We start from the raw sequence: 24,762 nt of genomic DNA on the forward strand, positions 1-24,762 counted from the left end.
CCCCCCGTTTGCAACCTTAAATTCCGGCAAGTAGGCACAGCAGCCTTGCAGTGCTGTTCTTGAGCTCATGCCCCTGCCAAGTAGCTCCCCTTCCAGAGATGACCTGGAGCCCCCAAAAACTCAGGAACCAACCCAGAACAACAGCTGAAGTGCGTTCGGGACCCTCAGGGAAGACTGGAGAAGCTGGAAGCGGGGCAGGAATTTGTCTCTGCCTCTTTTAGTGACAGACATCATCTCTTTTCAGGCCAGCGAAGGTTTGGACTTCACGGACAGGAATGGTCGTGGTGTCATCATTACAGGCCTTCCTTTCCCCCCTCGCATGGACCCAAAGGTCATTTTAAAGATGCAGTTCTTGGATGAGATGAGGTCAAAAGGTGCTGCTGGTGGACAGGTAAGAAGGGAGCCCTCCCACTGATATTATGGATATTTGTAATCAAAGAGGGCCTTGCCATTAGGCAGAGTGAGGCAGCCACCTCAGGCTGAAGGTTCTAGGGGGCAGGTAGCTGTGTGTGGGGGAGCTGAACTGTGTGTGCTACATGGCATGCCCTGCTGCACCCCTTAACCTAGCTTGCTGCTCTTGGGTCTGATCCATCACCAATGTTGAAATAAAGACAAACAATAACAGTCCAGTTGGCATGGAAAGTGAGTGGGGCATCAAGTCCTTTGCCTCAGGCAGCAAAAATTCTTGGTCTGACCCTGTTTGTCTCTGTTCTCGCATTGCAACTTTTCTCTATGGATATCAGTCCCAATTCCTTGGGCCACAGGAATATTTGCTGAAGGCTTCTAAAACTGGCTTGGTTATTTATGAGAGAATTCTCCATTGGCTGTAGACAGTTTGCAAGTGGCAGAGTTAACCTTGTATGAAAGCATATCTTTCATCTATCGAAAAGGAATGTTGCAAACGTCTGAAGCACAATGCACAGTGTTATTAATCCAGATAAATCTTCGTGGCAGGTAGGGGCCAGCTGGCTGGGCCAGTGGGGTGACCAGTTCCTCTTTCAGAAAAGAGGTGGTCCTAAGCTACAGAAACAGTGGGGAAGGGGAGAACCAAGGGACAGGAAGAAGAGCATTCTTTGCAGATGCGTTTTCAGGGCATCTCCTTAAAGGGTGGTATTAATTTGGGTCTGGTGTTTGATGCATTTTCTTTGACATTTAGTATTTATCCGGGAACAGCTGGTATAAACAACAGGCATCTCGTGCAGTGAACCAGGCCATTGGTAGAGTCATCCGGCATCGACAGGATTACGGCGCCATCTTCCTCTGTGACCACAGGTGACCTTCCTTCTTGCTTGGGTAGAGTTCTCATCTCCGTCTACTTGAATTCTGAACCATCTGTGCCATCTCCTTGCTTTGCTACTGTGGAATAAGCCTTCAGAAAGTAGGAGAAAATGGACAGTTTTCCAAATGGAGGAATGTAGAAAGTGGAATCGCCCAAAGTTTCATATTGGGATCTGTGTTTTTAAATTAGATCATAAACAAGCTAGAGTTAGGGGAGAGTGGTTAGGTGGCCATGTTTCCTGATGATACTAAATTGCTCGGGGTAGTTAGAACAAAAAGATTGTGATGAGCTCCAGAAGGACTCTCCAAACGGAGTGAACGGGCAGCAGATTGGCTCAATTAGTGCACCTCTCTGATTTCCTTGCTTGCCTTGTTACCGTGTAATTCCAATGTAATGGGCCACCATTGTGACCACCCTTGTGACTTCTTCTGAGCATGCTTGGTTCCCATTTTCAATCTGAGCTTGGATGGCTGTGCTGTTCAGATTTATTTGTTCCTAAGGTGTCTGTTCTCGGGGAAGGGTTGGGTGTGTTCAGTTCTTTGGTTAATGTTTTTGTTTTCTCTATTCTAGGTTTTGTGTGGATTTTTGTGTTCATATATTTTTTTAAAAAATAGATGTTTAAATTACTGTAATAAAACAAAACAGCAGAATAAAAATATATACTTAAAAAAATTGTTACAGCAAAAAATAGTCTTGAGGCACCTCAAAGACTAACAAACATGGCAGAAGCCTTTTCTTTATTTTCGAGAAAAGGCAAGTCGGAGGTGACATGATACTGTAGAAGTGTGTAAAATTATGCACTGCATGCAAAAAGTGGATAGAAAAATGTTTTTCTCCTTTCATGTTACTAGAACTTGTGAACATTCAACAAAGCTGAATGTTGGGTGATTCAGGAGGGACAAATGGAAGTACTTCTTCATGCAGTGCATAGTTCAACTATGGAATTTGTTCCAACAGGAGGCACTGATGGCCACCAACTTGGATGGCTTTGAAAGACAAACCTGTGGAGGGAAAGGCTACCTGGGGCCACAGTGGCTATTCTCTGCCTCCACAGTCAGAGGCAGTGTGCTCCTGAATACCAGTTGCTGAGAACTGCAGGAAGGGGAAATGGTCTTACGCTCTGGTCCTGCTTTTGGACTTGCTTCAGGGCATCTGGTTGGCCACTGTGAGAACAAGATGCTGGACTGGATGAGCCGTAGGCCTGATTCAGCGGCCTCTTACTTTCTTAAGTGATATTTAAAAATAATAATGTGCAACCACAAGCCTGCAGGATGCAGCTGCGCCTGGGACTAGAACTAGGCAAATTAATGGGAGCAGCTATTCAGAGAAAGCTCTGAGTTGTTATTCTGGCCAGTGGAAAGGAAAACTGTTTACCCATGTATCCCTTGGTTCAAAACCAAAATAAAGAAAGAAATATGATCTAACCAAAATATTTCTCATGTGTTGCTAGACTGGGTTTCTAAATCCACATCAGTAGTCTTAGAATAATAATCCAAGTTAAACGTATTCTTTCGGGAGAAATTGCATCATCTTTTCGCGGCTTTCTTCGAAAACAGGAATGCTCTGACTGAGAACTGGGGCATTCTATCTCACCGCTTGCCACCATATGTGCAAAGTGTGGGTTTTGTCCCACTGCAGTGACATCAAATGTGAAAACAAAAAAATTCCTTCCAGTAGCACCTTAAAGACCAACTAAGTCAGTTCTTGGTATGAGCTTTCGTGTGCATGCACACTGTGCATGCACACGAAAGCTCATACCAAGAACTGACTTAGTTGGTCTTTAAGGTGCTACTGGAAGGAATTTTTTTGTTTTGACTATGGCAGACCAACACGGCTACCTATCTGTAATCAAATGTGAAGAAAGGCACTAAACTGGAGTATGTGGTCCTTATAATTGCACTCCTATCATAAACAGACAAATAAATTTATCTCTGTAGTACACCATCTAAAATGAGGTATTATGTTATTGGCATGGAATGCAAATAGATGGAGAATGGTTTATTCAAGACTTACTTACTCATGCTGCATATTAATATCTATTCCTATATGGTGTCTAAGGGACACCTCCCAAGTTTAGAGGGGATGCCCACAAGCCTGGAGTTTCTGCTTGAGGGCCTAGGGAAGGCTTTCAACACTAAACCCTTAAAAGTCAGGTTGTAGTATTCTCTGCTGTGGGAGAGTTGAATCTGTTTCAGGCCACTCCCATGTCTGCAGGGTGGTTCTAAGTAATCCTCTGGGAGTTCAGTCAATCAATTAGACTCTTCGTAGGAATTGCAAAGGAGGCTGGCCTGATCCAGACATTGTGGAGGGGAGTCTGGTGATGACTGCTTTATCTCCCACAGGTGGCAACCCCGCAAAAGGGGTTTTGGAGCTCTTAGCTAATTCATGTGTGATTTCTGGCCAGCACTTCAGTTGACTCCCTTATCCAGCACTTGCAATCCCACAGTGTTTTGCAACTTACCATTTAACCTTTTGCTGTATGGAAGAATGAGACAAGTGTAAATGTAAGGATATTGGTTATCCTCTTCTGTTATTTTTGTGATGGGGATAAAATGATTATGGGGTGCTATATCCAAAGGTGTTTTCTTTTACCAATGGTATCAGATGTTGCAGATCAGTTAGGCATCCAATTCTATCTTTCTTCTGGGTTGTTTTGGTGGGAAAGTGTTCCAAACATTTCTAGGCATGTCCCGAAACTGTTTTTGTCAGAGCTTACTAGTGTTCTTTCCCACTTTCCAACAGGTTCATGAATACAGATGCAATAGCCCAATTGCCTTCCTGGGTCCGTCCTTACATCAAGATTTATGAAAAATTTGGGCATGCCGTCAGAGATGTGTCACAGTTCTTCCGTTTTGCCCAGGAAACTGTAAGTTCCAAGCAACTGTAGGCGAAAGCTATTAGTCTGCAAAATGTCTGAGAGTTACCTTATGACTAGCATTCCAGAGGCATAAGGCTGCCCAGCCAGTTGTTCACAGACCGCTTTGGGATCTGATACACTTTGGGTTTTATATATATAGAGAGAGAGAGTGAGAGAAAGTGTTTTTTTAACATATAATTTTCAACAATAATTGAACATACTTTTACATCTTATACAGTTTTTTGACTTCCATCAATCACATCTGAAAATTTTCCAATCTATTCACTTAATAATACATTTCCTACTTTCACTATTACCTTTAAATCTCCTAACTACTATCTCTATTCTTTCTCTACTTTGCAATATTTCATATATTTCTCCTTACAAAATGTCTTGTAGTCCTACTGGCATAATTTGTTGGTTGCAATTGCTCTTCAAATAGTTCGTATATTTCTTCCAATCTTCTGTAAATCTCTGGTCCCGCAGGTTTTGAATCCTTCCTGTCATTTTGTCTAATTCTGCGTAGTCCATTAATTTTGTCTGCCATTCTTCTTTCGTCAGAATTTCTTCTTGCTTCCATTTCTGGGCTAACAATACTCTTGCCACTGTAGTTGCATATAAGAACAATTTAACATTGTGTCTATTAATATAATCACTTATAATACCAAGTAAAAATGCTTCTGGTTTTTTAAAGAATGTATATTTCAGCATATTTTTCATCTCATTATATATCATTTCCCAAAAGTTTTTTACTTCCTTAACATTCCCACCTCATATGATAAAATGTTCCTTCTTTTTCTTTACATTTCCAACATTTATTACAGTGGTACCTCTGGTTACATACACTTCAGGTTACATACGCTTCAGGTTACAGACTCTGCTAACCCAGAAATAGTGCTTCAGGTTAAGAACTTTGCTTCAGGATGAGAACAGAAATCGTTCTCTGGCGGTGCAGGAGCAGCTGGAGGCCCCATTAGCTAAAGTGGTGCTTCAGGTTAAGAACAGTTTCAGGTTAAGTACGGACCTCCGGAACGAATTAAGTACTTAACCCGAGGTACCACTTTATTTGTCTTATACATTTCAGTTAATTTCAAAGGTGTAGTATACCATCTATACATCATTTCATCATATTCTCTTTCAAAGCATTACAAGCTGTAAATGTTATTCTTTCTTTCAACAACCTCTCCCATTCTTTAAGCTGTATGTTACATCCAAAATCTTTTGTCCAGTGTATCATCACCAATTTCACTTCCTCGTCTTTCAGGTGCCATTCCAACAGTATTTTATATATTTTATGTCAGGGAAGAGTTAGAAGTTTCCAGTTTCTCAGAGGGAGAAAGCATTCCCCAAGGGGGGGAGGGGAGCAGTGAATCTAATAGAAGAGAACAGGAGGAACAAGAGGGAGGGACCGGCTGTTCCCAGGAAAGGCAAGGGTTGAGTTCTATTTTTTTTTTTTTTAATAATATTTATTAAAATTTTCCAATTAATTACAAATTAATAAAACATCCAATTTCAAATCTTTTTCCAATTACATCCTTTCAGGACTTCCCCTTCCCTCCCCCCCTTGTATTCCAAATCTCTCAAATGATCTCAACAAGTTCTTCTCCTCAATTCAGACTTGTTATCCTTAACCCAAATTTTTTTTAAAAAAAACACATTATTTTCCATTCCCCTAAAGTCGGCTTATTCCCACCACGAGTTCCCCACTTTAGAATACCATGTAGATGTATATAGCCTAAATAAAACATAGTTTACGCCCTTTGGATTCCACATTTCCCACCCCCCCTTTTCCCGGTTGCGTTCCCAATGTTCCTCAATGTCCGATGTTTCCACGTCTCTCTAAGTCATAGTCCTTTGCCAGTCCTCTTTAGTTTCGAATGTCCAATCATGGAAGGATTCTGTCTCAAAGAAAGGCCCATTTTTTCCATCCAGATTTTTATATCCAGGAGTGAAAAACTCCAAATTATAATCCTTAAGCTTGTCAAATCTGGATGTCCCAAATGTCCCCACTTTTGACTTGGTCCAATTCTTGTTATTTTGTTATTCTTATTGATCACACTCCTCTTTCTATTTCTTTCTGTCCCTGTTTTCCTGCACAAATGTCCTAATTCCAAAAGTTAGTTCCTTTACAGAGGCTTGTTATTCAGAAACAAAACATTACGTCAAGTTCCTTTCATTCCACAACAGATGATTCCATTGTCTTCTTCGGTGTAGTGGCCTCTGTAGTCATAATAATGTTCCATTTCTGCAGTTTCCCAGGAGATAAACAGTTCAGTTCCAATTTCCAGCTAAAACCACTTGTAATATCCCTCGGCTCCTCTAGGTGGATTGCAAAAACTGAGTTCTCTTCCAGATCGCGTCCATTAGCCCTAGTAACTTTATAATCCTTATTTAAAACAATTTGTATCCAATTTATAACAAATATAACCAGCAAAGTCCTTGTAACATAGTCTCTATCTTATTTTCCGCTTTGACAGCTCTTTGACAGCTGTCAAAACTTGCCTTTCTCCTCTCCAAACTCCGTCATCGATCGCTCCCGGGGTTCCAGGGGGGGTTGTTTTTAAGTCCGAATTCTACTTTCCTCCTCCAGCTCAATCTCATATTCTTCACTCGTGAGGTTAAAAACTTGCCAAAATGATGTTACTCCGATCTTAGTTATCAGATCCTTTGCTTTGACCCTTCTACAATGGAGGGGGTGGCTGACTTCCTTTTTTGCGCCTCCCCCGCTCGCTCTGAAATTTTTAAAATTTTTGTCCCTCTTTTTAGTCCAAGTTCCAATTACTTACGGGTTGTTCTTTTAGGTCCAAATTTTCAAAGGAAAAAGCCAGCGCTCTCCGCCGAATGGCATGCGGCTTCGCACGGCAGGGATAGCAGAGGACTCAAAACACCACGCTTCTCCCCGGCACCCGATCCGTAGCCTTTAAAAAGGCTCCTTCACGAGTCGGGAGGGCGCTAACGGTGTCAGCCGAGTCTCCATGTCCACGGCCCCCGTGGCCGTGGTTTTTAAGGGTCCCCGCATCGCCGGTGCGGTAGGACCCAGCCCCTGCCGTGCAGGCTCCCTCCGGAGCTCGGAGGGAGTCCGCCATTCGGCGATGGCGCCGACCCGGAAGTCTAGGCAAGGGTTGAGTTCTAGCTCAGATTCGGAGGAGGGGAGATACAGGCCAGCTCTAGCCAGGAGGGTAGGAAAAAGAGTGGGAAAACAAAGGGAAGGGCGCGTTCGACATTTTGAGAGTGGCTGGTCATGGAGAAGCAGAGCTCAGAAGGTATCTGAAATAAGTGACTCTGAGGAATAATAGTTAAGAACCGTTTATAAGATTGTTTTGTTAATAATCAGTAAAAAGTTATAAAAGAACAAGAAGCGTTCGTGTGGTGATCTGAAGAGGACAACGACCAGGCCTGACATTTTAGACATTATTTTACATTCATTGTTTAATATTTCTATTTCAGATTTTGATTTTTTTATCATCAAATCCTTTCTCCTTTAAATCCTCTTTATACATTTTGTTGACTTGGCGATAGTTCATCCGGGATCTGATACACTTTGGCTTAGCAGCATGCTGTTCATTTAGAACAGTCGGAAGAGGTGTAACACCCTAATGTACAAAGTAACAAAAGGCTTCCCAATGCTGGCCAAACTTTTTACAAAGGAAGCTTTATGCTGCAGCTTTTTTTCTCCAGGTGTACAAAATCGTACAGTTCCATATGTAGTGTGAAAATTGTATAGTTCCAAATATAGTGTGTGAACCTTGGACTGAATAAATATTGCATGCATCTGCAGAAATCTCTTGCTTCTTGAACTTTACATATATAAAGTGGCTTAAGATCCTAATCTCTCACCGATTTCTCACCATGTGAGAGAGATCAGTTATTTCTATTTCACAGATGAAAATACAGCACAAAGGGAGTTTCCAACAGCATCTCTTTGCTGCTCAGCTGTTTTGATTGGGTGCGGTGGGGGAGGGGGAGACCTGTTAGCAAGTACAGCTATAGGATACATCATGTAGTTTTCTCTTTATTAGTTATTCTTTTTAGTCACTAGTTGTTGGTTGTTTCTTTCATTTAGTTATTCTGGCATAGCAGCTCTGTTATCAAATGGATCATACACTTTGATTTTAGTGCACTCCAAACGACATACCCCCCCCCCATAGGTTTTAACTGTTGTATGGTGTTCATGCCTATCATGGCATATTAATTCAAGCCATCTGGCTTCTCATTTCACCAATACAGAATGTTTTATTTATTTCATTTATATCCTCACCTTTTCCTGAAAAACCCCAAGTTGACATTTGTGGTTATCTTCTTCAGCCCACCCTGAGAAACAATTTCTTCACAACGGCCCTGTGAGATAGGTCAGGCTGAGAGAGAGTGTCAGTGAATTCCATGGCTGAGCAGTGATTTGAAATTGGGTTTTGCCAGTCCTAGCCTAGAACCATTACAGCACAAGGACGTTCAGCACCAGCAGCACTTCCTATGAGCAGTGCTAATCTGGCTGCTTAGGGCCAAGCTTGACACAATGGCATGCACACCTTTTCTATTCAGGCACCTCTCCTTTTCTCATATAAATTGGGGATGTGTCTATATTTTACATCAGATAAAACAGCCTTCATCAATCTCGTGCCCTCTGAATGCTTTGAACTACAACTTGCACCACAGTTCTGCCTTCTTGCTAGGATTCAAACTCACCTTTTTCTCTCTTTTCCATCCTACTGCTTTGTCTTGACACTGGTCCAGAGCCCTCACGGCCTTTCCTGATCCAAATAGCATGAGGAGAACTGGATGTCATTGACATGCTGGTGGCACCTTCTCCCCAAAGTTCTAATGACCGTTCGCAGTGGCTTCATAGGAAACAGCATTGGGGAGTGAGGAGTGCCCTGCAAAAGCTCATAGCATAACTGCCAGGAAGCCCAAAAGCACTCTCCCAGTTCTACTTTTAGGACTCAGGCCCGTAGCTAGGACCAGAACCGCTGTAATACAGTGACCTCGCTTCCCATTCTACAGAACCATTCCAGGAGGATGCCATGGGCAATGGAATCAAAGGCTGCATAGCTCTCGAGAACCAGGAGCATGGTTGCACTCTCCCGGTCTTGCTCTCTGCAAAAATCTTCCATCAGTGCAACCAGGGATATTTCAGATCCATGGTCAGGCATGAACCCAGATTGTGATAGATCTAAAACAATCCCCTTCTTCACTGCTTGTACTTTATCCCAATCTGGCTCACGTCCATTATTGGGGGTGGGGGGAAGCAAGGGGAGTTCCAACTCCCCTCCTATGCTTCTCCTTTTGATGGAAACAACACACACCCATCCACCCACTTTAGAGATGAACAGCCCAGCAGGCACCTGGCTAAACAAACACATTTGCCATTATTATGACTAGTTTCATCCTAATTCTCTGGGGTGCAACTGGGATTCATTAGCTATAAAACTTGTCTCAGGCATGAAGCACATTGTTCTGTAAATCTGTTCAGACAGCAGTTTTTAATTACAGCTAAAGTGAGGGGTACTAAACGACTGTAGATGGACCTGTGGTCTGAGCTGTTAGAAGGCAGCTTCTTCTTCTCCTCCAACCAGATTCTGAGATGGCTATCACCATCTTGCCCTGCCCTTGACTTTCAGCATTCATTTGATTACTGTTGGCAAGAGAATGATGTAATGGGTTGATCTTGGAGTAACCTTTTCAGGATCGGAACTGCCAGGTTGTTAATTATATTAACTGTCCTGTTTTACATAATTTCACGCTGTGGTCAGATGAGATGTGGTTCTTTGCTAAGGGTGTGTGTTTCCTAGACTAACCTTAGACTTTCTTACCAGTATAATTAGATGGGCCTCATCTCATCTTGGATGGGCCACATATGACTTGTGTCATGCCAGAGGCTCATCTATACCATGTGTCTTGACAGAGTTGTACAATCAACCCGTGCCACCTCATTACTGGTATCCCTTCTAGGCATTATCATAGTCCCACAGATGTATAGCCCATTTTCCACCTAAATCTAATATATTAACCATGTCATTTCTCAACACACTTCTCCATATTATGCTGTTGTGTCTTAACCTTCACTATTTTTACCATGTTTAAATTAAAGTGTGGTTTAACATGAACAAGCAATTTGCTATTATTGTACACTGCTCTAAAGTCCCACAGTGTTTCTACCAGACTCCTTTCTTCAGCATATTGGGAAGAAACAAATCAGAGGCTGGCTTGTTACATGCAAACCTGTGCTCATGGTTTCTTCGTTTGCTCACAGACCCATGATGGTTACTCAACATCCTTGGCTTACCTCCATGGTTTGTAAAGAGGCAGACACATAATGGCAAGCCAACCTCTCGTTTGTTTACTCCTTGGCGAAGTGATGAAGTAAGAAGTGTTGCTCATTCATATTAAACCATCGTTTAATTTAAAAGAAGGCTTTAAGCAGGGCTTGTGAGCACAGTGCCCATGGGTGGGATGGTGCTCTAGAGATGGTCTCCCTGGTGCCCACAAAGCCTCTGAGCGCCACTCACCCCACTCATTGTTCCCCTGGTCATGAGGTGTGAGGGCTGTTGCCTTTTTCTCCCTTGAAAAGTACATAGAGCTGGAGGAGGAAGTTGGAAGAGTGATGGTCTTTCTCACTTCCTCTTTCAGGTCTATGGCTCAGATTAATTCCACTGGGTATGATTTTTACCCAGATCCCTTGGAAAAGCAAAGGTTTTTTGTGTGCACTTTCTGTCTCCTGCGGACGAAGGAGGGAGGGGGAGAAGGGAACAAAGCAGCACTTGCTCAAAAATGCAAAGGCCTAAAAAGGTTGGTGACTCCAGTTTTAAAGTGACGTAGAGGCTGTAGAGTTCAAGTCATAATATTTAGGCAGGTTCTTAAGATGTTGGAAGTTGAGCGTTTTACATTTTTTCTTCTTGCGTAATGCTTCCAATTTCTGTGCAGGTGCCTCCTCCCCCGCTTCGAGATCCCTCTTGCACCACCACTGGAGAAGAAGGCAGCCCTACAACTTCGGCTTCATGTGAGAAGCTCCTTTCAGTGACCAAAGCCAGCAACACGGACAACCATGTTCCTAGTTTGAAAAGGAAGAGGATTGGTAAGCGGTTGCCTTTTCCTGTTGTGCAAAATAGGCACTGGAATAATCTCACCTCAGAATCTTAAAAAGGCAAGGTGTGTTGAGGTCATAAAATGTCAGCCAAACGAGCTAGGGAAAGTTGAAACACCGAATATTTGTCTGAAGGCAGTTCTGGCATGGGGGAGGGCAAACAAGCCAAGGCTTGCGAATTGCTGCTGTTAGATAAGACTTCTCATGTAGATAGAAGCTTGTAGCATGTATGGGTATTTTCCAGGACTTGGTATTATTTATGGAACTGTAGGTGACATCAGTGGCTAGGAATACCTCTTCCCATCTTCATTTTGTTCAGCAGCAGTGTTTAGAGAAAACAGACGTGGTCTGAATTACACATGCCTTGGTTGCATCTTGGGTAGATTACAGCAACACACTTTCGTTGGGCTGCTTCTAAAGACAGTGTTTATATCTCACCTTTTAGACTAAAACCCTCACAAGGCAGCTTACAGCAGCCACAGCAATTAATAATAGTATGACAGACAATAAAACACAGAAAACAAAATCAGTGCATCAAAAATTAAAGTAGCAACAACTAAAACATGAAGCCAGATAAAGGCATCATTGAAAAGCAAAGTGGAATTAGAAAGTTAATTAAGGAACCTTCTTTAATGTCACCAATGAAGGGTGCATAAATAAATCCTAGCGGACGGAATTCCACAAAAGTAGGGCCACCACTGAAAAGACCCTTGTATGTGATAAACTGATGCTATTTAGTGATAGGCTAGAAAGAAGGGCCTTTGAGGCCAATATCAGGACCCAGTCAGGTATAATATGGGCATAGATTTTCCTTCAGGTAGTCCTATGCCAAATTAAAACAATGTAATTTAAAACAAACCAGAAGTAAATGAGGTATCTAGAGCCAAACATATAGGAACAGACCATACCAAAATAAAACATAATAAATTAATATCACAAAGTATTAATATCCAGGTAACACAAATGGATTTACATACTTCTGTACTTTATTAGCATTTGAGATCAGTTCCAGCTTCCCCCGCAGCTGTGGTTTCCTTAAAGGAAGTCAGTATGAACCCATAAAAAATGTTAATCACTTGTGTTCTCACAAAAGGTGGTTTCCATGTATTTAAGACCAGCGTCAGCATTTAGTCAAATATACCAAATGCACCAGAATGATTTGAATGGGGAGAGCCTCTAGATTAACCATATTTAACAATGCTCAAAAGTCCTCTGTGCAGTCATATATTATTCAGCTGTCTCTTTTGAAAACTTCTGCAGGAACATAATCTTTACCATAATAACAAAACTTTCCCTAAAACTTAATATATACATGCTTTGCTTTTAGTCCCAGATTTTTGTTTCATTTCCTTGTCCGTGGATGGAGAGGGCATCTATCTGACACTTTAGTGGACTGAATCTTGCTGCCAAGTCCTTCAAACTTCTGCTTTATTGTTTGTTTAACTTTCAGACTGCCCTTCATCCTGAAGGATCCCAGGGTGGTGCACAAATACATGCACATTAAAAATAATGATGATGATGATAAACACTTTTAAATACCCCTTATCTGCCCAGTTGATCACTGCACTCTGAAAGTGAGGACTTCCTGAATTACCATCTTATCAGGTTTCCTTATCAGGAAATCCCTTCTGCACAATTTGGGAATCTGCTCATTAGTGTTATGGCATCTGCACTTTGGAATTCCCTCCCTGTTATTATTTCAACTTATACACCGCCCTATACCCGAAGGTCTCAGGGAGGTTCACAAGCAGACCACAACTTATAAAATCAAACCAAAAGCAGTAACCCAATAACGCCCCCTCCAAAAAAAATCCACATTCTAAAAGGTTGTTGGATGAATATTAGGCACCCTCTCTGTTGTTGTTTTCAGTGTCTACTGAAAACCTTCCTCTTTCAGCAGGCTTTTTAAGTGGGGATTTTTCCTAGACTGCAGCTGTACTGGAATTCTTTGTAAGATCTTTTTACTGTTTGCTTGTGGCCCACATGCTCAGAACATTTTGGCCCCAGCTGAATTTGAAAATAGACTTCTTGCTAGTCATGCTTTTAAAGTGGAGGATGCTTACCTTCCAGAGACAGAAATTGGTATAAATTTTAGGATTCTTCTCATTTTATTCTGAACATCTAAACTGGATATACTCTTCTTTTTACTTCTCCTCCTGTCTCAAACTGATCTAACCCTGAGCAGAGAAAAATGAGTTGGGACATTCAGAATCTAGTTACTTACAGGCTGTGTATCTTGTCTCAGATAATGGAGTGGCCAACCTGTGTGTAGAGTATGAACAAAGGCCGTCCACCTCACAAAGACAACCTGGTAGCCTCTTGGCTGCACTGGAGTGCAATGAAAAGAACTGCAGAGAGGCAGGTGAGGAAGACAGCTTGCCAGGAGAGGAACAGGTATGAGAGCACAGTTTGAATTTCTAGTCCCTGATTTCTCCCCACCCTCTCCCCAAACAGGTAATAGACTAGTGTGCTTCTGTTAGGCAGAGATCTCGGGCTACAGATGTGTCACTCAAGCACCACTTTTTACATGCTACAGTGAACACTATGAGTACACCTGAGTGTACAGGTGTGTGCCTAAGATTCCCATGAGCCAGGGCTTCTCAGTTATCTTCAGAGCCTGCATATTTCTTGTTTATTATCTCCTGACAAACAGTATCTGTTTTGTTTTACTGTCATAGACAGAGTCATATAACAGCACTATATTGTTGGAATGAGGTGTGTCTATTCAGTTTTCTCAGATTCTTAGATTCTCTGGTCAAAGCCAGCTCTTCTAGACAAGGCACTTAAGGTCCGTTTATTGGCTCTCCTGTCCCTTTAATTTGTAAAGGTAAAAAAAGCAGGCGGGGAGATAATTCACAGCATAGTGCTGGAAGAAGGGCAGGGGTTAACCCTTTCCCCGTTCGTTGTTTTCCAGATAGAAATTGCCTGTGTGATTTGACCCACTGGGGAGAACTTAAGCATATCCATGTGTTTTCTCTAAAAGAGTGTTTTCCCACTCAAGGAGTGGGGTGAGCAGGGTGTAAACCCCCCCCCCCAAACACATCCAGTATTATGGTTGCAATCTGAATCTTCCTCACCACACATTCACTTATCCCTTAGTTACTTAGGACCCTCATACCTATGGGACTGCCTCTCCTGGTATGCCCCGCGGAGAACCTTAAGGTCCATAAATAACAACACTTTGGAGGTCCCGAGCCTCGAGGAGGTTAGATTGGTCTCAACTAGGGCCAGGGCCTTTTCAGCACTGGCCCTGACGTGGTGGAATGCTCTGTCACAAGAGACTAGGGCCCTGCTGGATTTAACATCTTTCCGCAGGGCCTCCAAGATGGAGCTGTTCTGCCTGGCCTTCGGCTTGGACTCACTTTGACCCCTTATATATAATTTTTTTCTTGGCTTTTTTGCTGGCCCATGTAGGACCAGCATGGTTAGCTGGCTCGAGTGAATATCTGATGTTTCGTCTCTTTAATGGTCTTGATTTATGGGCTACTACTAAAATGAGGCTGCATTTTAAGCTGTATTTTAATTAACTGTTTGTTTGTTTGTTTGTTTGTTTGTTTGTTGTTGCTGTTGTTTTTCAGTTACGTTTTATTGTAATTCATATTTGGTCTTATTATTAAATCACACTACTTGATAGTATTGGCTCTGAGTTGACCTGATTTTTTTCAAATGTTAGCAGCCTATTTTTTATTTCTGTCTCTGTTGAGCTCCCACCCACCCCCTGACCCACCTTGAATGTGAGGTTACTAGGAGATGCAGAAGAGATTGACCATAGCTTTGTTTTTGTTTTGTTTTTTAGTTTCTTTTTATTGAGTTTCTCATACAACATACACAAAAGAAAAACAAAAGAAAAATGCAACTACACATTGTACAAAAAAGAAGATAAGAAAAGAAAAAAAGAAAAAAGAACAACTGATATACATGACAAATTTAAATACATAATTTAAATACACAAACTGACTTCCTTCCCTGCTGATTTCGGGTTTCTTAATTTAACAACTTCCATCTTCTACAGCTGGTATTGATTACTGGTTTATACATCATAAGTTTTATAACAGACCTGCAATAGTTGGTGTGTTTCTATAATTTCCTTCAATATAGACCATAAATTTATTCCAATCATCAATTAACTTTGTATTTTTTTGATTTCTAATTTTTTGCGTCATCTTTGCCAATTCGGCAAATTCAAATAATTTTGTTTGCCAATCCCTCACCGTTGGTATATTTGTGCTTTTCCAATTTTTTGCAATTAATATTCTGGCCGCTGCTGTTGAGTATTGAAACAGGGTTTTATCTTCTCTCCTTATTTCTTCTCCTATAATACCTAATAAAAAGGCCTCTGGTTTTTTAGGGAATGTGTACTTGAATATTTTTTTTAATTCGTTGTAAATCAAATTCCAGAATTTCTTGACCTCCTCACATGTCCACCACATATGTATGAAATTACCTTCTTTTATTTTGCATTTCCAGCAGGTCTTGTTTCCGGTCTTGTACATCTTATTTAATTTTACTGGTGTTATATACCACCTATATATCATCTTCTCTAGGTTTTCTCTAATTGCAACACTCGCCGTGCATTTTATTCCATAATTCCATAATTTTGACCATTGTTCATATTCTATGTTATGTCCCAGATCCTTTGCCCATTTTATCATGACCTCCTTAATTTCTTCGTCCTTTGTATCCCATTCTAGTAATATGTTGTACATTTTAGATAGTAATTTGGTTTTGTTTTCAATTATTTCAATCTGGAATTTGGATTTCTTTTCATTCATTCCTACTTTTTTATCTTCTGTCCATATTGCATTTATTTGATGGTACTGTAACCAGCCTGTTAATTTTCCTTTCAGATCTTCATATGGTCTTAATTTCCAGCTGCCTTCAGATCTTATCAATAGGTCTTCATATGTCAATCTTTGCTCTTCCATATTTGCTTTTTTGATTGTTAAAATATCTGTTGGGGACAGCCACCAAGGTGTTTTCCATTCCAAAAGCTTTTTATTTTTCTCCCAAGCTTCATACAGTGGTCCTCTAATGATATGACTTGAAAACCCTTTGTGTGCCTTCTCTTTATTTGACCACAGATAGGCATGCCAGCCGAACCTATTGTTAGACCCTTCTAAGTCTAGTAAATCGGTATTTTCTAGGGTTATCCAGTCTTTAACCCAGCATAGGCAAGCAGCCTCATAGTATAATTTTAGGTTCGGAACTGAAAATCCCCCTCTCTCCTTTCGGTCTGTGAGTAATTTAAACCTAATCCTTGGCCTTCTCCCCTGCCATATGAATTTCGAAAGGGTTTTCTGCCAGAGATTGACCATAGCTTTGAAGTGCTAGCATTACTTTCCAGTCAGGGAAACCCCACATTTCTAAATGTTGGCTTGCTTTTCCGCCACATCTCCAGGACAATGACTTCCCTTTGTTCTCCATTATGTGGGTGTCTTTCCAGAAATGTAAACATCCTTTCATGTGCGGCATACCTAGTCAGAGCAAAGATTGCTTTTGTGTTCTTGAGCATTGCTGGGAGGGCAAGCCAACCTTCAGTGTGGAATTTGTCTGAAAGAGAGGGAGGAGATTGCATTAACACTGTTAATATTTACAGGCAAAACGTTTGTCAACTCTTTCCCTTCGATACGAGAAGAAGCTCATGGATGAGCAGAAAGGAGGCAGGAAGAAAATCAAGATAGTCAGCAATCCGGTATGTTTCAAGGAGTCAGCGAGCTTTACGAGAAATCAGATAACAGGAGAAAGATGAGAGACCCCCTTGAAGCCAAATGCAGGTGTTATTGCTCAGTCCTCAAATGCTTCATTGTTCAAAAAGCACAGGTGGCCTCTTGAAAATGGTGATCTCTAAAAGCCAAAATGTAGATGAGTCACTTGGGGAAACCTTTGGCATAAAGGTTTCGGTTAGTAGTGGGAAACTATTTCCATCCCAAAAGCCACATTCTTCGGCAGCCTTTCAGGGGCCTCATGCCAGTGTTAGGTGGGGCCAAGTGCTAAACCAGGCACAGTGGTGCATGGAGCTGTTACCTTTGCATGGTAGGTTCCATTCCAGCCATGCAGAAGTCAGAGGTTTCCATACACACACACACCCCCACACACACACCCCTCGCCATCCTCCTTCCAGGCAAACGAGTCATTCCAGGCAGGCAGGTGGGCGAAGGCACTCAAGGAGGGCATGGCATGTGGGACCAGTGGGACCCACGGAGGGTCTTGGGCCACATTTGGTACCCAGGCTTGTAGTTTCTCAACCCTGGTTTATTTCCTGAAGCTCATCTCCTAAAACCTTTTGTTTCCACAAACCTTCCCAGGCATTTAATTATAACATGCAATGTACCATTGTTTTTAAATTGTCGCTCTTGTTTGTAATTTAAAAACTATACATGACCTTGTTTTTTAATCCTCCCTTTGTTGATATTTTTAATGAATTTGCTGGTGTTTTTAAACTGCAGGTATTTTTAATTACTATTTTAGATTTCCCTTTGTAGGACAAAGTAGAAAACTGCTTAGAGGTTTTCTACCAATTAAGTGGTATATACACTTTGTTAAATAAAATAAAACAATTCCATCTCCCCTTGGTTGCTTCAGAGAAGGGAGAACTCTTCTTCCCTAATCATTTGTTACAAGGAAGAAATTGGGTGGGTCTGGAGAAGTGTGTGCAAAAAAGAGCTTGCTTGTGGATCGTGCTTACTTAAATCTCTCTCTCTTTTTTTTCAGCAGGCTGGCAAAGCCCAAGACCTCTCAGAGACCAAAACTGCCAGGGCTGCAGCTTTCATTGCAACGGTGAAGCAGTCTTTGAGCCAGCTGAATTTTAACACGTTCTCAAGGGCTCTGCAGCAGTACAAAACCACAAATGACTTCAATACTATGTTGTGCCAGATGAGCTCACTTTTCGTGGAAGACCAGAAAAAACATATCCTATTGCGAGGTATTGTGGCTCCTGGACATCTCTTGTGGGCACCTGCTGGTTTTCATGCACAAATTATTATGGTTAATGAAAGGTCTTCTGCAAAGTGCAATGTAGGAGAAAAACCTGTGCGCTGGTTGCACTTTTTATTTATCCTTTTATTGTAATTCCTTCTGGTGTGCAAACAGGTAATGTTAGCTGTTTTTATCGTCTCGCTGAAGAAATCCATTTGGATTTGCGATTGTGTATCTGTGATACTGGAAAAACAAGCAGTTTCCTCACTTAACCCTGACTCTTTTAGGATGCAGATGCACATTCTTTCTGCTTGGTTATATAGGGGAGGGGGAAATAGTCCCAATAAGTTTTGTGATCTAAAGCAGACACAAGGAGACGTCAGAAGGGGAGAAATGGAGGTACTGGGACAGCACAGGATAGACACCTAATAAAATAATCAGGCCAATGGCCTAACCCTTTTGTCCATGTGTTATTAGAAGATGTGATGGTGGCCACTGGCTTAGATGCTTTTAAAAGGCGATTGGACAAATTCATGGTTGGAGGAGGGTGGTCTTTCAAAAGCTAATAGTTGTGATAACTAGATGGAAGCTTAGATGCAGCATGCCTCCAGATACCAAAGCAGGGAGAGGAGGAACAATGAGGGAGCTCTTGCCTTTATGGGCTTCCCAGAAGCATCTGTCTAGCCACAACTGAAAATGAAATGTTGGACAAGACACAGTGACCCTTGGATCTAATCCAGGAGGGCTTTCCTTTTGAAGGTGGTTTTGAAAGAAATTTGGTATTAGCGGCAGTTTCCCATCACTTGTCAGAACTTGAATAGACTGTAACACGAGCTATGGAACGTTAATCTCAAGGTGGCAAGCCGCCTTTTGTCAGTGTGCTACTGTTGTTCCCTGAAAATACTTTGGAACAGGCAGGTGGGGGTGACAAATTTCTAGGAACGTATTGATGCCTTCCTGAATAAAGCACCTTTTCAGTGTTTGATGCTATGAACTTACCCTTCTTTCTTTTCTATGCAAGAATTTTACCAGTTTGTTCGGCCGCAGCACAAAAAGCAGTTTGACGAAGCTTGCTGTTCCCTGACGGGAGTGGGCTGTGGCTACAAACCTGAGCACAGCCTGAAGCTAGAGGAGAGGCTGCGGCTGGCCAAGAACCCAGGTGAGAACAGCCTTACCTTTGAGGAGTTGGCAGCCCCCTGAGACTTCCTGCCTCTCTGTATGTTCTCAGTCAGGATCAGGGAGGGATTCTTGGCTTTAGAATGCGTGCATCATTGCTCTGTCATCCCGAGTTGCTGCCCACCTGATCATTAAGTCCTTAAAGATCCCTAGCTCAGTGTTCCCTGCACTGACTGCCAGCAGCTCTCTGGGGTTTCAGGAATTGAACCTGGAACATTTTGCAAGCAAAGCGTGCCCTGCCAACAAGCTAATTCAAATTCAAAAACCCTTTATTAGGCATAGCAAACCACACATTATCAAACAGACACCGTATGCAAATTGTGCAAAATACGAGCTCAGCATAACAAGGTTTGTCCCAGTCAGATCTTTAACTCCAATCAATTTGCATAAATAATACAATACAACACTACCACATCACCAATCAATTAAGAACCACTAAATCTCTTTATAATAGCCCAGTCTTTCTACATGGACAGCACCCAAAAATTCAGCCACTATTAAAGTAATTTGATCATTCCTGTCCAAAAGCAGGTCCTGAACCGCTGGTATCATAGAATTCAGCGTATTGAGTTGTAAGGCCTCGAATAATTGTCTTCTGGCATAAATGCCAAAATCACAAGAAAAGAAAATATGCTCCAAAGTATCAGGTTCCTGTTTACTACATTTGCAGAGACACTCTGATTCTGGGAGAGCTAAATATCTTCCTTTCACTATCATCGAGGGAAACATATTAAACTGCCAACAAGCTATGGCAGCTTCTTTGGAAGAAGTGCTAAAGAGCCTCAGTGCCCGTGCCATTGCTAGAAGAAGCTTATGCCTGCGTGGTTAGTGGATATAACATAGGAAAAACCTGGCAGCAACCGTCCTCCTTGAGTCCTAACCATTTTGTGGAAGCTGTCAATCAGAGACAGGTAACCTGTGATCCTCTAGATCTTGTTGGATTTCCAACTCCTAGCCAGCATAGCCAGTAGTTTAGCTCCTTCCTATAAGTCCTAGCCAAGGACAAAAGCCTTCTTAGTAATAACCATGGGGTGCACCCTACATATTCCAATTTAGGGGCTGTATTCAGTTATTTCTAACCTGGTAGGACCTTGCATTGCATCATAGGTTTCTTAACTCTGTGAGAGTTTCTTCCTTAACAAAGGACAGGTTTCTAGAGCAGCAAACACGGAAATCATCTCTCTCCACTTTCTCTGCACCATGCATAACTTTAAAAATCTTGATTATATCCTCTTTTGCTTGCCTTTTTTTCAAAACTAAAAATCCCCAGATGTTGTAACCTGGCCTTTTAAGGGAGTTGCTCCAGCTTGCAAGAGGAAGAAAATCACCCCGTGTCAATTTGACTTCAAATGTTTCCCTAAAAGTAATTAAAATATTATATAAACCCATGGTCCCACCGGTTTCCTACCTGGACCCTGAACTGAACTTTCCAGTCTCTTACTAAAGCTCCATTTAGTTCATTAGACCAAAGTTCAATTGAATTTCCCTCCTAGAATATCATTCTCCACCCAGAACTATCCTCTGCTGGGTGGATAGCACACTTGGTTAGACTAGAGCCTGGTGCTGATAACACCAAGGTTGCAGGTTCGATCCCCGTCAGGGACAGCTGCACATTCCTGCATTGCAGGGCCTTGGATTACATGATCCTCAGGGTCTCTTCCAACTTCATGATTTACGGTATTTTGGATGTGTCCAAAATACCATAAATCAGTGACTAATATATGATATGTCAGTGACTAAGATGCTCTTGTGTTTCATTCCCTAATCTAGCTTTTCTGTGGTGAATTCAGTCTTTCATAGACCTCAAGACCTCTCCTTTGCAGTGATAGGAAATACTCCCACAAAAAATCTGTTGCACACTCAATATTATACTGATATTATATTGGCTCTGCCAGACCATTTCAGCATGCTAGTTCTGTTTTTTGTTCTCTAAATAAGTATGTCTTGCGCAGACCTAATTGAGGAGGCTTACTGCAACCATGACCAAGTGCCATTTTGGAGCACTGCTACCTCAGCAGCCTTGTGGTTCTGAAAAGTACCTCAAAGGTCATCTAGTCCAGCCCGCTGCAATGCAGGAATCTCAACTAAAGCATCTATGACAGATGGCCATCCAATTTCGCCTAAAATCATCCAATGAAGGAGAGTCCACCACCTTCCAAGGGAATCTATTCCACTGCTGAACAGCTCTTACCATCAGAAAGTTCCTCCTGATGTTTCATTGAAATCTTTCTTGTAACTTGAAGCCATGGGTTCAGGTCGTACCCTCGGGAGCAAGCAAGAACAATTGAAGATGGCTATCAAGTCTCCTCTTTTCCAGGCCAAACATACACAGCTCCCTCAACCCAGTCCGTTAGCCTTGCCATGCCACTGGAAAACTACCCTTTACATAGGCACCAATTGTACTTCTTATTGTACACCACTTTGGCATTGTTTTAATGAGATACAGTATACAGTGGTGCCCCGCAAGACGAATGCCTCGCAAGACGGAAAACCCGCTAGACGAAAGGGTTTTCCGTTTTTTGAGGCGCTTCGCAAGACGAATTTCCCTATGGGCTTGCTTCGCAAGACGAAAACGTCTTGCGAGTCTTGCGATTTTTTTCGCTCCCCCCCCCCTTTTTTCTAAGTCGCTAAGCCGCGAATAGCCGCTTTGCCGCTAATAGCGCTAATAGGGTTGCTTTGCAAGACGAAAAAACCGCAAGACGAAGAGACTCGCGGAACGGTTTCTTTTCGTCTTGCGAGGCACCACTGTATATGGCAAACAAATATGTGGTATATTTTAAATAAAAATGGTCAGAATTGGCCTCCCTTAGGAAGAAGTTGTTATTCTGTTCATTCTTCCTATTGTTTGGGAAAGGGATTTTCCTGTCATTTTAGGATTAAGAATAAGGATACAGTGGTGCCTCGCAAGACGAAAAGAATCCGTTCCGCGAGTCTCTTCATCTAGCGGTTTTTTCGTCTTGCGAAGCAAGCCCATTGACGGCTTAGCGGCTTTTAGCAGCTTAGTGGCTTTTAGCGGCTTAGCGGATCAGCTGATAAGCGGCTTAGCGGCTTAGAAAAAGGGGGGGAAAGGAAAAAAAAACCACAGGAACTCGCAAGACATTTTCGTCTTGCGAAGCAAGCCCATAGGGAAATTCGTTTTGCAATGCGCCTCCAAAACGGAAAACCCTTTCGTGTAGCGGGTTTTCCGTCTTGTGAGGCATTCGTCTTGCGGGGCACCACTGTACATTGCAATGATTTCGTTGGACTTCCTTTCTTTTGTTCTTAAAGTACTCTCAAGACTTCCCACCTTCATTCAAGCAATTTTTGTATCTCGTTCTCTTTGATATTAGAGAAGAAATGTGATGAGAAAACCACCTTTTCAGATGGTTCAACTGAGCAGCTGAACACTGAGCAGCATTTGAATAAAGGAGGTTCCCACCTAACTTTTGGGTCGGACGGTGCAGGTATGCTTCCTGTAAAGAAGAAATGCATAAAGTATGTTAATGGCAGGAGCAATAAAACTTGGTTTTAGTTCCTGTATGTCAATGAAAGTAAAGAAAGAAAAGTGGTCCCTTGAGTCAAACCTTCACACGTTCATTGGGCTGATACTAAGATCACGAGATTGCACACAAACTCCCCCCCCCATCGAACAACACTATGTTTTTAATTTTATAATTGTAATGATTTTTTTTATTTAGTTGTCTTTTAATGGCTTCTAACGCAATCATGAGATGTTTGGGGTTTGTTGTGAAAGGCATCAAATAAATCTGCGATGGGGAAATTGTGGTCCTCCAGATATTGTAGTTCAGCAACTCCCAGCATCCCTGACCACTGGCCACGTTGGCAGGATGGATGAGAATTTGATTCCCACAACCTCTAGAGAACCAGAGGCTCACTAACCCCAATATCAGGGTTAAGGTTAAATAAATCTGTGAGTCACTTTTGACTCATTGAGTTAGTTTTGACTCACACATGATTTGCGTACCCTGTACATGTTAAATTTCTTTTTTGTTATCATTTTTCAGCATTGCACATCCATCACTAAGGAGGAAACTTTTCCTATGGCTTACATCAGTGTGTATTAAGAGATGTTGGGCAGTATGCAAATAAATTGCTGTGCTAGCAAAGCAGGATCCCACCTCCTCCAAAAAGGGGGAAAACCCCAAAAACCCTAACAAGGAACATTCTTAACTTGGCTTCGTCTGCTTCAGACTGCCCTCCTGTCCTGATGTGCCTTGCCTTGTGCTTTTTTAACAGGAGGAAACAGTGCCTGTGTGACTGCTGAGCCCTCCAAAAAAATGCCCAGCTCCCTAAAGGAGAGCCGTAGCCAAATAATCCGATCAGCCTACCTGAGTGACCTCAAGGTGGCTCTGGACCAAAACGGCTTCAGCAGTTTCTTTTCAGCCCTGTCAGCATACAAGAAGACTGATGACTACGATACCATGGTGTCTGTGGTTGCAGCCCTCACCACAGAGAAGCCAGAACATTTCCATCTGCTACAAAGCAAGTATCTGCCTGATTGTTTCTCAGAGTGTCTTGCTGCCCGCAGAACTCTGCTCTTTCCACCCACATGTTACTAAGCCCGTTCCTCAGTGTGGTGGGGCAGTGAGTTCAGTTGCCATCGCTGACAAGCTGCGCAACAGCCGTGGCTGAACTTCTTTATGGCACATCAGTATCAGATATGGGTGGGGGAGAAATTTGCATTTTGATCTGAATTTATTTCATTTGAAAAGGTTTGCGGATTGAAACACATCTAGGCTTTGAAATTCACCTTTCCAACCAGAAGCATGCTGGAAAATACATAGGTTAAGGGCAATAGTTCATATACAGCAAAGGCGCCTACTTTGATATCAACTGGCAGGGAGTTCCAAAGTGTGGGTGCTGCCACACTAAATAATCAAGTTCTTACAAATGCAGGTATTGATTTGGATAGACAACAGTTCCGCTGATAAGCTCATCAGCCTCCAAGGAGGTAAAAGATTAAGTGCTGTGCAGAAGAGGCACTCTGTCTTTTCATCTCACTAGATTACTTTAGAAGCACCTTTACACTCAGACAAGTTGACTCAACAGGCCAGCTTTGGATCTTGTACAGTCATCCTTGGCACTAGACATATTTAACCAGAAAACTGCAAGGCTCCAGACTTGTCATAGTTGACCTCTGTAGGTCTAAGACAATCATGCAATATTCCATACTGGTTCCCAAGAGGATTTCCCCAGCATGTGTTTTTCAGAGGGCAGACAAGAATGCAATCATTTTTGTTGCTCTTTGTGTGAATATGACATTCAAAGAGTCTTTCTGACTAGTAAAATGATTCCGCCACAGTAGCTAGAAACTAGAACAGGCTGGATTTAGTGACCAGCCAAGAGGGGGTTTTTGTTGTTGTTGGTCTTGATAATTTTGAAGTGTTTTCCCCATTCTCCTGGAATTCTCTGGCTTATAACAAGCTGGCTCCAACTGTGTGTGCACGCCATTATTTG

General features: G+C 42.1%; 1 protein-coding gene across 3 annotated transcripts in view; it reads left to right on the plus strand.

Moving 5' to 3' along the window:
* RTEL1 (regulator of telomere elongation helicase 1) overlaps window positions 1-24,762 on the plus strand; it is an 80,946-nt gene that overhangs the window by 48,298 nt on the left and 7,886 nt on the right. The window contains exons 23-32 of one of the 3 annotated variants that reach the window (XM_081867545.1): window positions 245-391; window positions 1,157-1,272; window positions 4,022-4,145; window positions 11,055-11,205; window positions 13,460-13,608; window positions 16,811-16,906; window positions 17,926-18,136; window positions 19,151-19,288; window positions 22,635-22,748; window positions 23,542-24,736. In XM_081867545.1, coding sequence (XP_081723671.1) covers window positions 245-391; window positions 1,157-1,272; window positions 4,022-4,145; window positions 11,055-11,205; window positions 13,460-13,608; window positions 16,811-16,906; window positions 17,926-18,136; window positions 19,151-19,288; window positions 22,635-22,748; window positions 23,542-23,864 — 1,569 coding nt within the window. In that variant the 3' untranslated portion in view covers window positions 23,865-24,736. Of the gene's footprint in view, window positions 1-244; window positions 392-1,156; window positions 1,273-4,021; window positions 4,146-11,054; window positions 11,206-13,459; window positions 13,609-16,810; window positions 16,907-17,925; window positions 18,137-19,150; window positions 19,289-22,634; window positions 22,749-23,541; window positions 24,737-24,762 lie in introns of those variants that run through there. The other 2 variants (XM_081867547.1, XM_081867546.1) reach the window with 2 other exon arrangements.

The sequence above is a fragment of the Podarcis erhardii genome (assembly GCF_964252035.2).
Source record: "Podarcis erhardii genome assembly, chromosome: 6".
Classification (NCBI taxonomy): domain Eukaryota; kingdom Metazoa; phylum Chordata; class Lepidosauria; order Squamata; family Lacertidae; genus Podarcis; species Podarcis erhardii.